Source organism: Rhinatrema bivittatum, chromosome 13 (assembly GCF_901001135.1).
Source record: "Rhinatrema bivittatum chromosome 13, aRhiBiv1.1, whole genome shotgun sequence".
In the NCBI taxonomy this organism is placed as follows: Eukaryota; Metazoa; Chordata; class Amphibia; order Gymnophiona; family Rhinatrematidae; genus Rhinatrema; species Rhinatrema bivittatum.
The window spans coordinates 26,218,298-26,234,029 of NC_042627.1; the positions used below are offsets into that span (position 1 = coordinate 26,218,298).

The 15,732-nt window shown below is 43.7% G+C and overlaps 1 protein-coding gene across 2 annotated transcripts in view; it reads left to right on the forward strand.

Annotated features, from left to right (window-relative positions):
* TBC1D2B (TBC1 domain family member 2B) overlaps positions 1–15,732 on the forward strand; it is a 103,180-nt gene that overhangs the window by 13,488 nt on the left and 73,960 nt on the right. For both annotated transcript variants that reach the window (XM_029574938.1, XM_029574939.1), the window contains exon 2: positions 15,281–15,434. In XM_029574938.1, coding sequence (XP_029430798.1) covers positions 15,281–15,434 — 154 coding nt within the window. The remainder of the gene's footprint in view (positions 1–15,280; positions 15,435–15,732) is intronic.

Genomic DNA, 15,732 nt, shown 5'->3' on the forward strand with positions numbered 1-15,732 from the left:
CAGTTAAGCTAATTGCTTTAACCACATCCTCTGGGAACAAATTCCAGAGCTTAATTATGCATTGAGTGAAATATAATTTTCTCTGATTTGCTTTAAATGTGCTATTTTCTAATTTCATGGAGTATTCCCTAATCCTTTTATTATATCTGAAAGAGTAAATAACCGATTCACATTTACCTGTTCAAGTCCTTTCATGATTTTATAGGCCTCTATCATATCCCCAGCTGTCTGTTCTCCAAGCCAGCCCTAACATCTTTAGCCTTTTTTCATAGGGAAGCTATTCCATGCCCTTTATCATTTTGGTCACCCTTCTCTGTACCTTCTCCAGTGCATCTATTTTTTTTTTTTAGATACAGTGACCAGAATTGTACACAGTATTCCAGGTGCGGTCTCACCATGGAGCGATACACAGGCATTATGACATTTTCCGTTTTATTCACCATTCCCTTCCTAATAATTCCTAACATTCTATTTGCTTTTTTGACTGCTGCAGCAGACTGAGCCGACGATTTCAATGTGTTATCCACTATGATGCCTAGATCTTTTTCCTGGGTGGTAACTCCTAACATGAAGCCTAACATCGTGTAATTACAGCATAGTTTATTTTTCCCTATATCCATAACCTTGCACTTATCCACATTAAATTTCATCTGCCATTTGGATGCCCAATCTTCCAGTCTTGAAAGGTCCTCCTGTAATGTATCACAATCCGCTTGTGATTTAACTACTCTAATTTTGTGTTATCTGCAAATTTGATTACCTCCCTCATCATATCCCTGTCCAGATCATTTAATAAATATATTAAAGTGCACTGGCCAAATACAGATCCCTGAGGCACTCAACTGTTTACCTCTCTGCTCTGAGAAAACTGACCATTTAATCCTACTCTGTTTCTTTTTAACATTGACAATCTGCAGGAGGATTGATAGAGGTTGGGATTTTGGGAGAGATCCCTCCGGCGTAAGAACTCTTGGCACGGTTGTGGCTCGCCTGCGGTGTCTCATGTGCCTTTGTGTTTGCTAGGTCAGGATGTTAACGGCCACAGTGCTGTGAGCACCCATAGTGCACTGAGCAACAGGAAGAGAGGTGCAGGTGAATGTGTGATTCTGGGTGTTGGGCTTTGTTTTTTCTTCTGTTTTTTTTATGTTTAAGATTTGTATTGGTTACTAAATGTGACTTCCTTTTGAGTGTGAGGCTGGAATTCAGTGATTTATAGAAATCAAAGTGTCTTGGAGCTGCTGCTTTTCAGTGACTCTCTGTGTTGTGAGAATGGAAGGAGATGCATTTGTCAGATTATTTAATGCCTTTCCTCCAAAAACAAATGTGCTGAACACACAGCAGCTGGAGGATGTCCTCCCCTCCTTAGGTGTGGGAATAAATGTCCAGGAAATTAAAATGAGAGAAATCTGAGCAAGCCTTACAGGACCCCAAAAGCAAGGGCTGAAGTCCTTCCCCCTCCCCCACTGCCTTCATTGCATGCAAATCTCTCTCATGCATGTTAATTGCGGATATCCTGAAAACCTGGCCTGTTTGTGGCTCTCGAGGACCAGAGTTGGCAACGCCTGAATTATTAATACAAGTCTGAAAGTTATGAGCAGCAGCTCCGGTCTTCAGGCTAAGGCTAGGATGCCAGTGCTCACATTTGAGCTAATTCAACCCCTTTTTGTATGAGAAATTAGGACACCTTCCCCCTGCCGCAATGCTGCTCCTGCTAGAAAGTAGGTGTCAGCCTTTTTTTTTTTTTTTCTTTTGCTGGTTCCATATCTAGAGGCTGAGTGACAATGAAAATGCAGGCTGACAAGCCCAGAAGGAAGAATCCTTAATTGGGAGGGCTTTAGTGCCATGGCATACTGGTGTGCCTTCATGCCTGAAAAGCCACTGCTCTCTGAAGCTCACATCCAGTACCCGGGCTCTGCTCTTAGCATCTCGCAGCAACAAGACACAGCAGCAGTGGCTCTTAAATTTGTAGTGGCTCCTTTCTGAGAACCCGTATAATCAGGCATGCCGCCTCTTCCTAGCTAAGGCACGAGCCCAGGGCTGTGGAAATTAACGGACAGCACCGCCTCACCTTCCCCATCCTGAGAGTCCTCCTCTGAGCCCTTCCAGCCTCTGCCTATTCCAAGGCTGAGAGAGATGGAGAAAGCAGGCACTGAGCACTGGGTGTGACTTACTCTGCGTATTGGGAGTCGCAGCCACATCTGGCAGCCAAGGTAACTTATCCGGCTGCCCACAGCAAACCAACTTCTCATGCACTTGCATATAGAGGGAACTGGACCATTGTGATAAGTTCATGTGTGTCTGCCACTCTCTTCCTTTATTTTATATTTTGGAAGAGAAACTTGTGAGGCTTTCAATGCTTCCCTAGCTTTTATGTCCACCACATCTGTTTTAATGTATGTGTGCCTTGGGCTTGAAAGGTTGGGAAACACTGCTTTAGTGTAAGTGCTCAAGACTGGAGTTTAAACTAGCAAATTTATTTATTTGTTACCGTAATTTTGTATTCTTCCTGTTTCCAAATCCTGTTCTAGGTGGATTCCAAGAACATATATAATGCAAATAACAAAACATAAAACAATCATATACAGTTATTAAAAATCATATAATAAAACATTGACAAAATTAAATTAATCAGACATAAAAACATCACCACAGTTACATTAAAAATGAATATATATTTACATTAATAGAAAAATCAATCACAATTGACAAAAGCCTCAAGGAACAAATGAGGTTTTAAAATGCTGGATTTTGTCCATTCCTGGTTTCGAATGTGCAGAATGCTCAGACGATATGAGCTGGGAACTTTCCAGTACCCCTTTTTGATGACGATATATCTAATGTAAACATCCCCGGCCCCCATATTTGCCTTCCTGTGCCACTGCTAAGCAGCACCTCCATGTATTCCTCTTGCTTGTTCTCTGCAATGTCTCAGTGGCCTCAAGGAACTTAATTGCACAGCAGCCTTCCATCCTTCATGACCCTAGATGCCCTGTACTCTTGTTTCCATGTATGAGTCAGAAGGGATTAGTGCCGGATTATAAACTGCAGCTGGACAGAGCCTTAAACTTAAGAAGTACCATGCACTCCTGTCTCAAGATGGATTTAAGGCATCCTTAGATGGTAACATCTGTCTCTTTAAACTCAGACTGCTGGCCAGTACTGTCTCATGATGGCAGCTTTCAGCTATTCTGTAGAAGAAAATGCATTGCGCCACAAGGCTTTGGAAACTGTGAATGGGATCGAGATATGACAAGCATGTGATGTGAAGATGAATGGAGCTTTCTCCCCCACAACCATTAACTTCTCTTGGTCTTCTGTTAAGGAATGGTTTTTAGTTTAAAAATAAATATCTAGACTTGCTTATCATATGATTTCTTGAATGTTTTTTACAAGCTATATTTTACAATTTTTTATAGCATTGATACATTTGAGTGTACGCAGTGAAGCCCCTCCTAGCTGCTGCTCCTGTTGAGTTAGCATCACATGAAATGCGTTTGTTTTGAACTGTACAAAATGTTTGAGGCTTCTGACTTTTCTGGAGGACCTGCCTTGCTCCTGATCTTCAGGGAATCTTTTTTTTTTTTTTTAACTTCCCTTTTATCTGCTCTGTATCTGAAAGTAATATCTGAACCAAAATAGTAACTAGATCATTGGATGTGAACAGTATTCCACCTTGTTTTAAAGCCAAAATACCCATGGTTAATTTGCTGCAGTAATTCTGGTCATGTTCGGTCCCTTTCTACCTGCTCCAGTCTCTCGGTCAAAGGTAGGCAATTTTGTCCTCCAGTGCCGATCAGGTTTTCCGGAGATCCACAATGAATATGCATGAGATGTCTTTGAATGCGGTGGAGGCAATGCAAGTGAATGTCTCATGAATATCCAATACGGATATCTTGAAACCCTCCACTGGAGCACTCGAGGAACAGAGCTGCCTAACTCTGCTTTAAAGGGCCACCCCCTGGACATCTGGTTTCCTGTTTGGCCTCCACTGCAGGTAGCCCATGTTGTCTTTAAGAGGGCAATTTTCAAAATCCATGCAACTGAGTAAAAGGACTTTTTGAAAATGACCCACCCTGCATGCAGGTAAAGGTGGGCATGTGGTTGTGCAATGCATATATTTCTAGCACAGTTTTTGGGGAGACGCTACGGGGCATGGTTAGGTTGAGGGAGGCCACAGTGTGCTTAGTTTTAGGTTTTTCAAAACTCCAGGCATTTTTGACTGGTAAAAGCCTGTGCTGAAAAAAAGAGAGACTTCTATGGGTACTTTCTCCTTGATACATGAGTAATTTTCCCTTTTAAAAATAGTGCAGAATCTGCAGGTGACAGGACTCCCCACTTCACCAGCCTGTACAGCTTTGAAAGTTGCCCTGAAAGTCTGGTGTGGATCACGTTCTGGGATTATAACAAAACTTGCTGACATGCCAAAGAGAATCGCTGGAAGTAGCCATGCAAGAATCTTCATCTTCCTTGCCCATGGGTGGCACTGAGCGCCTTAGGAAAGGAGTAGGCTGTATGTTAGTGATTGGTATAAAACCTTAATGGGCCTTTTAGACTGCTCAGAAAGTGTATTTTATTGTTTTTGTGGTAAGTGTTGGCATGCAAGGCAAATTCTGGGGTGAATCCTGTATATAAAAGGCAGTGGGTAACGCAGCACTTGTCTATGCTTCTCCCGGCCAGTCTGAATATATGCACGGAGCACTATGCATCATCTGCTGGATGATGATTTAGCTGTCTGTGTGGTGCCAGCACCAGTGAATAGCATGGCTGGTGGAGAACTCAGGCCTTGCCAGCTGCAGCATAAGCACTGGGCTTCCCTCCGCTACACCACCATTGTGGATTAGGTAGCAGCCTGTGCTGGTCGCAAGACAAGTGATTCCTTTGTGAGAGCAAATGGGTCAGCAGAGGCAGCAAGGCAGGTAACTGCAGGCGCACAGGCTGGCTGGCTGTCATTTTTGACAGTCCTTTTTAGCTGATTAAAATGATTAGTTTCTTTGCTCTAGTTGATGGCTTTCTGTTAATTTATGTGTATGTTTGTATTTTTTTTATTGCTATTTCATTAAAAAATGCTCAAATCAAATATATAATAAAATCCTGACCAATAAACAGCAAATCCTAAGCTTAATAAAACAAAACAAAAAATGTGGTAAGAGTAAATATGGCAAATCTTCATCATAATAAAAGCAACTCAGCAATACAAAGCAACTCACAGTGCAAAGATAAACGGCATAAGAACTTCAGCTCACCAGATCATAAATAGAACAAAACAGAAAGAAAAATCTCATGCCAAATATAAACAGAAAAGAAGCCCATAATCATAAAAGTAGATTGTCTAAATGAAATTCCGTATCAATTTTAAGCAAAAAAAAAAAAAAAAGTGGAATTCTCAATTTGTAATAAAGATAAAACGAACCAAACTTGCTTTGAGTTGTGTTCCATGCAGTTATTGTTGTATAGCAAAACCCACTTCCTTTTAGAAAAACAGCAAGTACAGGCTTTCAAGCACAATCTGCTTGCTGCAAACAACTAACAAGGCAGCAACAGAGAACTGAAAACCACAATATGTCCTGCAGACCACGAAGAAGATGTTACTATGTTTGAATACTAGGTCTGGTTGAAAACAAATTTTCACAGTGAGCTTCAGACCAACATTTCCCCCTCTGCTCAGCAGAAGATAGCATTTCCTAAGTGTTCAGGTAGGTCAATCCCAACAAGTTGGTTATGCACTTCTACCAGCAGATGGAGACAGAGAAAAGCTGGCAAAATGGCTATATAGTCCCATCCTGACCTCAGCCTGCCAGTAGTCTCCATCTCTAGCAGATGGTGGACATGCATTTCCCTTTGGGGGATTGCCTGTGAGTAAAAAAAAAAAAAAAAAAAGACATCTCCTCTCCTTTTCTACTTCTATGTAGCACCGCTTGTCTCCTGAGGTGATATCGTATGGTCTGTCCCTTAAGAGTGCCTCAGTCTGGTAGCCTTGACTGGAGTGGACCTAAACTCCCATTAGTGGTTGCAGGCCGAAAGAGGCTCGGTGGGGAAGGGTTTAACACTCTTCTCCCCCCCCCCCCCCCCGCAGCTGGACCCATTCCAGCCAGGGAGGACTAAGCTCAGGTAAAAGTTGTTGTTTTTTTTTTTGTCAGTGACAGGAAGACAGCAGGAAAAAGGTCTGTTTCCTCAGTTTTTGGCTGCCCCGCTCACGGTTCTGGGGAGTTAGTTATGTAAGGTGAGGAGAGAGTTCAGGCACGGCAGGTGAAGCAGCCGATTCGCTAGACCCCACTTCCGGGCTTCTCCTAGTTTGGGCACATGGTATGCCATGGGGTAATTTTGCATGCTTTTTTTCTTCAGATCGTCAGTGCACTTGTGCATCTGGGTGTGCAACCATTCTCGTTTGTGCATGCATCTGGGCATTTTTCCTTCTGCACGTCCATCTTGTGTGCCCAGTTTAGGCATTGGTCCTGGGTGTTCAGTTTGGTCGTCCGGTAGGATGAATGGCCTAGGCGCATGGGCTTGTGCGCACATTTTTGTGTATACATATTAGGTGCACTTGTAAGTGCGAGAAAGCCAGGCAGGAGCCTTCATTGGACTGTGCGCTTATAGCATGGTGCCAGTGGCGAAGATACTTAAGCGCCTATCTAGCTGTGCTGCCTGCCACATTAGAGCAATTCAGCCAGAGCATTTTTTAAGCCTATGCAGCGCTGCCTGGATGCTCGGGGAGATGTGCTTCTTTCAGGGCTGTTGCAAAGGTATTAGGTGCCCTAGGCAAACCTTCTGCCTTGAACCCTCCTCCCAGTCTTGGCCCCAACTCCTGCCTCATTTGCACCCGCCGAGTGTGTGCATCTGTGGGCCATGAGCAAGATGGGTGCCACTCGCAGCCCACCATATCTCTGCTCCTCTTCTCTCTGAGCGGAATAGGCTCTGCTCATGGCCTCACATGGCTGCTCTTCGGCAACCCCTAATGGTTGGCATCCCAGGTGACCACCTAATGGGACGCACCAGCCCTGGCCTCCTTCCAATTTTGCCAGTGATGGTCCATCTCTCTGGTTTAAGGGGTGCCTCCTCCTCTTATTGGTACATGAATCGAGTCCTCAGGGGACACTGGCACGTAAAATGTCAGGTTCGGCCCTATGAGGCCTGGAATGGACCCAGCCTCCTTTTCCTGGGTGGAATTTTTCCAGGGATTGCAGACATTTTTACAGGGCCAGCTTGCTGAAGCATCAGTTCCTAGTAAGGTAGGTCCGGGTGCTCTGAGTACTCCTCAACAGTGTGGTCTGACAGAGCTTGAATGCAGGTGGATCAGGATGATACCAATTATGACGATGGGGGCTCTCCTTATGAGGAGGGGATATTGCCCCAGATTTGGAGCCATATAGAACTCTTCTACAGTTCTTTCAGAGAGATGAGTTGCCTCTTCTGATATCTCAGACCATGAAGACCCTCGGAATGGCTGGGCCTGACTCCTTGGGGATGCAGAAGAAGGACCCTATTTTGGTAACTCTGCACAAGGCTTCTTGTTTCTTTCCCCTCCTGGATGCGATCCAGGAGTTGATTGATCTGGAATGGAATGCATCCTCCTTTAAAAAATATGCTTCTGACACATCTTAGCGGGTCTGTACCCCTTGGATCCTCAAGCCAGAGAGCAGTTGTTTTTCCCTAAGGGGGATGCCTTTGTGTGTGCCGTCACGAAACATTCCACCATCCCGGTAGATGGAGGTGCGGCTCTGAAGGATGATCAGGAGAGGAGGATTGAGGCTATCCTGAAGCAAGCCTTTGAGGCAGTGCAATGAACTTGCAATTTGCTTCTTATTGCGCCTTGGTAGCTTGGGCTACCTTGCGGCGTTGTCTGATCTAAGGCCTATGGTAGTACCGTGGGCTGCCGCCTGGGTGATGCAAACTGTGACTGGTACGCGCAGCTGCCAGATGAACTGCTTCAGTTATTGTGGCCAGACGACAGCCGTGGCTGTTCAACTGATCCTTAGATACAATTTCAATGTCCAATCTGAACTAAGCTGCCTTTCAAATGCTCATTCTTGTTGAATTGGAAAAAATGGCAAGTAAATGGGGAGAGATCCAGATCCCACGTTTGCCAGAGGATAAGAAGCCAGTTTCCTGGAATTCTCAGGCGAGTGGCCGCTCTTGAGATTACTGGCATTTTTGACCTTATAGGGAAGGTTCTTCTCAGAGATCCCATCCCTTCTGTAGATTTCAGTCCTTTTGCCTCTGAGGTCCTTGAAAGGATACGGGCTCCCCTCTGTTTTCCCAATGATAGTTTGCAGGCTCACCTGGTGGTGCAAGAGACAAGTGGTTATCTATCCTGATTTTATCATAGGTGGGCCCAGATTACTTTGAATCAGTGGGTTTTTGAAGTGGTTTGGAATGGCTATGCTCTAGAATTTCTTTGCATTCTTCCTGATGCTTTCATAGTCTCTCCATTTAACTCCCCTCAGAAGAGGGTAGAAGTGGAAGCAACATTACAACAGCTGTTGATTCTGAAAGCGGTGATCCCCGTTCCTGAATCGCAGTGAAATAAGGGCCAATATTCCATGAATTTTGTCGTACCCAAGAAGGAAGGGTTGTTTCGGCCCATACTGGATCTCAAGGGTGTCAACTGGCATCTCTGAGACACACATTTCAGGATGGAAAAGATACACTCTGTCATAATGGCGGTTCAAGCAGGGGAGTACATCATGTTTCTGGATCTGACAGAGGTGTATCTGCATATTCCCATATGGCAGGTACATCAGCGGTCCCTACGATTTGCTATGCTGGATCATCATTACTAGCTTCAGGCCTAGTCACAGCACCCAGGACCTTTTTCAAGGTTATGGTAGTGGTAGCAGCGACCCTTCGCAAGGAGGACATTCTAGTTCACCCCTGTCTGGACGACTGGTTGATTCGAGCCAAGACATTGGAAGAGATTCTTCGCATCTCCTGCAAGGGGTTTCCTTGCTACAGGAACTAGGCTGGGATAGTGAGAATGAGAGTTTGAATTTGTGTGTCTTGTACTATCAGGGTTGCCTTAGGAATGACAGAGGAACAGCTTACTTGCTAGTGGGATCTCATGTAGAATATTGTATCCGGTTATGGAGTCCATACTTCTGAAATGATACAGGCTGGAGGATGTCCAGCGAATGGCTACAAAATGTTGTAGGGTCTGCAAATGCCGTATAAGATGAGACTTGAGGACCTAAATATGAATACTCTGAAGGAGAGAGGAGATATGATAGACAATCAAATACTTCAAAGGAGTAAATCCAGGCATCAAGAGGTCACAGAATAAGACTTCTGGAGTGTAGACACGGGAGAAACATTGGAAAATGTTTCTTCACAGAAGAAGTGGTGAATGTATGGCATGGCCTCTCAGTGGTAAAAGAATTCAAGAAAGCATGGCATAGGCACAGAGGATCCCTAGTTGTGAGGGGAAAACCAGAGATTAATTGGGGTCTATGGCATTGCACCAGAAATGAAATTGGGTAGACTGGATAGGCTTAATGGCCCTTATCTGCTATCGTATTCTATGTTTCTATGAGTAATATTCCACCAGGTCAATACAAAATGAGATGAGAATGATGGTGCCTGAATGTACAAGTAGATTGTAGGTTAGTTTATGCCATCTGTGCTTTTCAAAGCTATAAAGCAGGGGTCGGGAACCCATGGCTCGCGAGCCAGATATGGCTCTTTTGAGGGCTGCATCTGGCTCGCAGACAGTCGCCACACTTTCCCGCTGACCCAGCTGCTCCCCGGTCCTCCTCCGCCCGGGCTTAAAATGCTGTCAGCCCGGGCGGAACGCGGCAGGACAGCTGGAGCAGCGGCACCGGCGTGCTCTCTTCGCCCCCCCCCCCCCCTCGCGGCCCGGAAGAGGGAGTGAAGAGTATCGGGTGCCTGCGCGGCAAGAAGAGGCCACGCTAGTGCGTTCGGCATCGGCCCGAAGAAAAGAAGACTGCAGCGCGGCTCGGAGGAAAATGAAGAGGTTCAGCTGCGGCCGATGGGACTCCGCCTCCGCGAGGGCTGAAAATGAAGAGGTTAGCGTTGGGAGGAGGAGGCTGCTGCTGCCGCGAGTTCCCGGGGTGGGGGTGGGGGAGAGAGAGAGTGAATGAGCGAGCAAGCATGTGTGTTTGCTCGCTCATTCACTCTCTCTCTCCCTCACCCTGGGAACTCGCGGCAGCAGCAGCCTCCTCCTCCCAACGCTAACCTCTTCATTTTCAGCCCTCGCGGAGGCGGAGTCCCATCGGCCGCAGCTGAACCTCTTCATTTTCCTCCGAGCTGCGCTGCAGTCTTCTTTTCTTCGGGCCGATGCCGAACGCACTAGCGTGGCCTCTTCTTGCCGCGCAGGCACCCGATACTCTTCACTTCCTCCCCGGGCCGCGAGGGGGGGCCTGTGTGTGTGTGTGTGTGTGTGTGAGAGAGTGAGAGATTGCATGTATGTGAATGATTGAGAGCCTGTACATGTGAAAGAGAGTATGTCTGTGATTGAGAGCCTGCCTGTGAGAGAGAGAGAGCGCATGAATGTAAGTTTACCATTGGGAACCTGTATGTGTAAGTTTGTGATTGAAAACCTGTTTGTGTGAAAGAGTATGTGTGTATGATTGAGATCCTTTGTGTGTGAGAGAAATCATGTGTATGTATGATTAAGAGCCTGTGTGTATAAGTAAGAGAGAGATCATGTGTGTCTGTGTGTGATTGAGAGCTGGTTTAGGTGATGGAGCATGTGAATATGTGATTGAGAGCCTGTGTTTAAATGAGAGAGAGAGACCATGTGTGTCTGTGTGTGATTGAGAGCTGATTTAGGTGAGGGAGCATGTGAGTGTGTGATTGAGAGCCTGTGTGTAAATGAGAGAAAGAGAGGACATGTTGTAAGCATGTGAATGAGTCTGTGTGTGAGAGAAAAAGACAGCATGTATTTATGTGATTGAAAGCCTGTGTGTGTGTGTGTAAGCGTGAAAAGATAGACAGCATGTGTGTAAATGTGTAATTAAGAGCCTATATAAGTGAGTGAGAAAAAACGTGTATATGTGAGTACTGAGAGCATGTGTGTATAGGTGTGTCATTGAGAGCCAGTGTGAGAGAGAGCGCTGGTATGTGACTGAGAGAGGAGAAAGTTCCAAGCAAACCACCCCACCTCCTGCTAATTCAGAACAATCTCAGGACACCTGGATATCAAACGTTCCCAGGTATGCAGAGCAAAAAAATGTTTGTATCCTTATTATTTTTCATTACTGGGTCTTTGTGTCTGCTATTTTGAAATATTTTGTTGGTATCTGGAAATGTTTTATATGTGTTTTTAATTATTGGATATTCCACTCATTAGCTGTTTCGAAATATGTTCTTTTTGTTAGTACAGTTTTACTGCTGATGATTTTATATTTCTTGATTTGTTTTATAAGGATGGGTGATGTTTCTTTTTTCCTTTGTTACACTGCATACAGAGACTCTGGCTTGTTGCAGTTTCCAATTCATTTTTTTCTGTATGCTTCTTGTTATGCGTTTTGGTCTCTTTATTCTATGTTAGGTGAGGGACAGCACGTGATTCAGGTGAGGTTTTCTGCTGGCGTGTAGTTTCTGTGTAGGACTCTATAGCAGCCTGACTTGGTCCGTTTTCCTAATAGGAGATGTATTGGTGTCTTAAGGCCTGGTGTAATATTTTCAGAGACTTATTGTACTTTAAAAGTGTGATCTTACATAAAATGCACACATTTACTTATATTTAGTTTTAAACATATTGTATGGCTCTCATGGAATTACATTTTAAAATATGTGGCGTTTATGGCTCTCTCAGCCAAAAAGGTTCCTGACCCCTGCTATAAAGCGTTAATTTAAGTTTGTTAGGGAAGGTTTGAAGGACCTGGAATTACATTAATTTGTGTGTTTACGTACAAAAAAATGTAGAGGAGGTAAGAAAGGTGAGGGCGGCAAACATATCTGATGAGTGAGGAAACTGGTGTCTCCATTAAATCGCTCTGTGTTTCCATTTCCTGCACTGGAAGGCATACACCACATGTTACATGGATGAAGAAGGCCAGAATTTAAGAGAATAGCAAGGTGAGGCACCAGAGGACTATTTTGCCAGTTACCTGATGACCATATTACTGAAAGGAACCTTCAGAATGATCCAGGAATATAAGAATTTGAAACTGAAATTTCTATTGTTTGTCTTTATCTTTCTTGTCCCTCTCAAAATCCTTTCCATATCTAAACAAAGAAAGAAAATCAAAAGTACAGATCCTTCTCGGGAGCAGCACGAGCCCCATGGAGGTCCTTACTAGAAGACCTGGCAAATACACGACTGCTCGCACTCGAGAAAGCAAATAAAAGCCTGGCTATTCTGTAAGGTCTAGAAATGCTAAATCCATAATTAACTATGAAGTCTGCCTAGCATTTCGCCTTATTCACCTGAAAATTGCCATGACGTTTCCAGCATTTTGCTGCGGCATTCTTTGGAATTAGTCACCGCCAGTCATGACTGTAGTAGTATTTAAAGTTAGGCCTTGAGGCACACTTTATTGTATGTGTGATTTTGCTGCTGTTTAAATTTTGTTTGCACCTTGGAAATGTGACGTTACAAATGACCGGCTTGTGAGCTAATATTTTCTAGTAGGCTATAACCTATTTTGAGTTTATTCCGTATTCAAAAGGTGGAAAATAAATCCAAGTAATTAAATAATTAGACAGCTCTCCTGCTTTTATCTGTTGAGCACTGTTTCAGTGGGGTGCATGTGTTGGAACACCCTTTTTTCCCCTCTGTGTCTCAAAAGCAATGGCCCAGGACATGTAAAAGTAGACCTCAGATTTGCCGGATATTTACTTGGAAGAGTGACGTAAAAAGCAGTACTGTTAGAATGACATACTGCAAGATGTGCGCATCAGTTCCCCTGAAAGAATTGAGACCCCCCGGTTCAGAGAGACTGAGCAGCAGTGATTGATACATGTTGTATGGGAAATCTCACAGAGATTGTCAGTTTTGGCCCAGAGTCAAGGCTCTTTGGTTTATTCCTGCATAAATAGGACAGAGTACTGAATCCTCTACAGTAATGTATCTAAATTCTGTCATTTGTTGAAGGTGTCTGCGGTTGTTTGACCTAGTAAGTAACGAGATGACACAAGTAATTCACACAGGATGTGGATACCAAGAAACCCTCAAGGTGTTTACTGTTGTGTGTCCCGTGTTTGAAGTTTGTGTTTTGGGCTTTAGTCTCTCAAAGAACCTGGATTAGAGAAGTGAGAGTGCGGTACCTGTCTCCTACTGTGTAGTTTGTAAAACGTACTCAGTGAAATCATTCCCTCTTTCAGCTGCTAGTGTAACTAAGTCTTTATTTTTTAAACTTTTAGGCTGATGCAATACTGTGCGCTCAGGCTAGTGCACAGGATAACTCACGGATGGACACGCGTCCATAACACCTTATGCAATAAGGGGATTAGCACATCCAAAACGTGCGTCCAAACCGGCACGTAGCTAATAGTGCTCATCATATGGAAATGCAATGTTGATGGAGCAATTAGCTAGCCCAGTATAACCTCAGACCAGTGGGTTCTGTCCATAGTCTGCCATGGGTACCAATTTATTTATTTATTTAAAAATGTTTATATACCGCACAATAAGACATTTACATGTCCGTCTAAGCGGTTTACAAGTGTAAATGCATAGACTAGAACAAATTGACACAATTAGAGGTTTTATACAAAAATTGAACCTATTGAGTGTCCCGCCAAATTCTCCATGTCCGTTTTGGGGCCTATAGTACATCAGGAGGTACTTCTATGGGAGCTCTCCGCTCCCTTAACAGCCAGAGCAGTTGAGCTTGTCCCACCGTTACTGAATGGTGCTGCATTCAGCTGCTGTAATATATCTGTTTTTGTGTAGCAAGGACGGTACTTTTGCTGTATTTTCAATTTCAGAAAACGTAGTGATAGACACCTTATTACATCAAGCCCCTAATGAGAATAGAGGATGGAGCAGGTTAGCTTAGGGACAAACTTATTGTATGTTTTATAGAAACATAGAAATTATGGCAGAAGAAGACCAATAGGCCCATCCAGTCTGCCCAGCAAGCTTTCACACTTATTTTCTCATACTTATCTGTTACTCCGACCGCTGAGATCAGGGCCCTTATTGGTAGTTTTTGATTCTAATTTCCTTCCATCCCCGCCATTGATGCAGAAAGCAGTGTTGGAGCTGTTTCAAAATGAAGTATAAGGCTTAATGTTTGAGGGTAGTAACCATTGTATCTAGCAAGTTACCCCGATGTTTGTATACTCATACTGCTCGGATCAATGCCTTGTTAGATGTTGGTTGGATATAAATCCTATTTCTTCATTCCCCCTGGCGTTGAAGCAGTGAGCTGCGCAGGATATGCATTCAAAGTGAAGTATCAGGCTTAATTTGTTGGGGGTAGTAACCGCTGCAATAAGCAAGCTACTCCCACGCTTACTTGTTTACCCAGATTGTGCAATTCAGTCCTTTGTTGTTGTCTGAATATAAATCCTCTTTTCTTCATTCCCCTGCCGTTGAAGCAGTGAGCTGCACTGGATATGCTTTCCAAGTGAAGTAACAGGCTTAAATTGGTTTGGGGTAGTAACCGCCGCAACAAGCAAGCTACTCCCCCGCTTGTTTACCCAGACTGTGCTACCTTTTGGTTATTGCCTGAATGAAATCCTCGTTTCCACATTTCCTCTTGCCATTGAAGCATAGAGCAATGTTGGAGTCTTATTAACCGTGTGAATGTTTATTGAATAAGGGTATTTAATCACCAGGTAGTAGCCGTCATTCCCGCAAGCCACCCCCATACCTCTTCTCTTCATTCCCATCCTCCAGGCTTTATGGATCCTGATTTATTTTTTAATAAATGAAGCAAACCACTTTGGGTTTCTTTTGGGAGAAATAGGTGGTATAAAAATCAAAGAATAGAATAAAATAATGTATGGGTAGGGACAAGATAACTCAGTAGATTGGCAGATGTTTGCCACTAGTTTATTCTGATATACTGCTGTCCTCTCTGTAGAAATGGACAAAGATAATGTAGATTTATAAGGTTTTTATTTTTCTGCTTTACCATATAGTTTTAAGCTTCGTTTTTCCTTTGATTAAAATGGTGAACTGCACGCAGCCAGATTTTTCAGGCTAGGAAATTTGAAAGACTTTATGAATCGACTCCTTTCCTTGGTGATGCTGAAGAGCAGAATCTGTACAGGTTTAACCTTAAGACCATGGTAGAGTCCCTTACTTGAAATGAGACTTGGAATTCTCCCAGTATCCTCAACGCGCTGGCTTTAATTTTGCTTTATTTTCCAGGCTCGTAATCGTCAGGCCATGATGTTCTGGCTGCAGGAGTTACAGCAGAAAAGGTGGGAATACTGCAATAATCTCGATGTGGCAAAGAAGGACAGCATTGGGTCCCCCACCATTGTGGACGTTTCCTCAGGTCTCGTTGCCAAAGACAATACAGGTAACACTAAAAGTTGCAAATGGAGAAAATGAAAGGGTTTTCTGCGTGGTTTTTTTTTTTGGTTTTTTTTCCTGTAAGAAAAAGGTTCCCTATCTCTATTTGAAATAATGACTTTGTATAATTTGGAATTCAGTTGCAGTGGCTCATTAAAAAAAAAAATCCAATAAGTATGCATCTTAAATTCAAGCATGCTAATCCTCTGTCACAATGTTGTTACGTTTCATTTAGATTCCTAAAATAAGTACTTTGTCCTTCCAGCTGTTCTTAGTAACATCCGGTTATGCTTTATACTTAAATG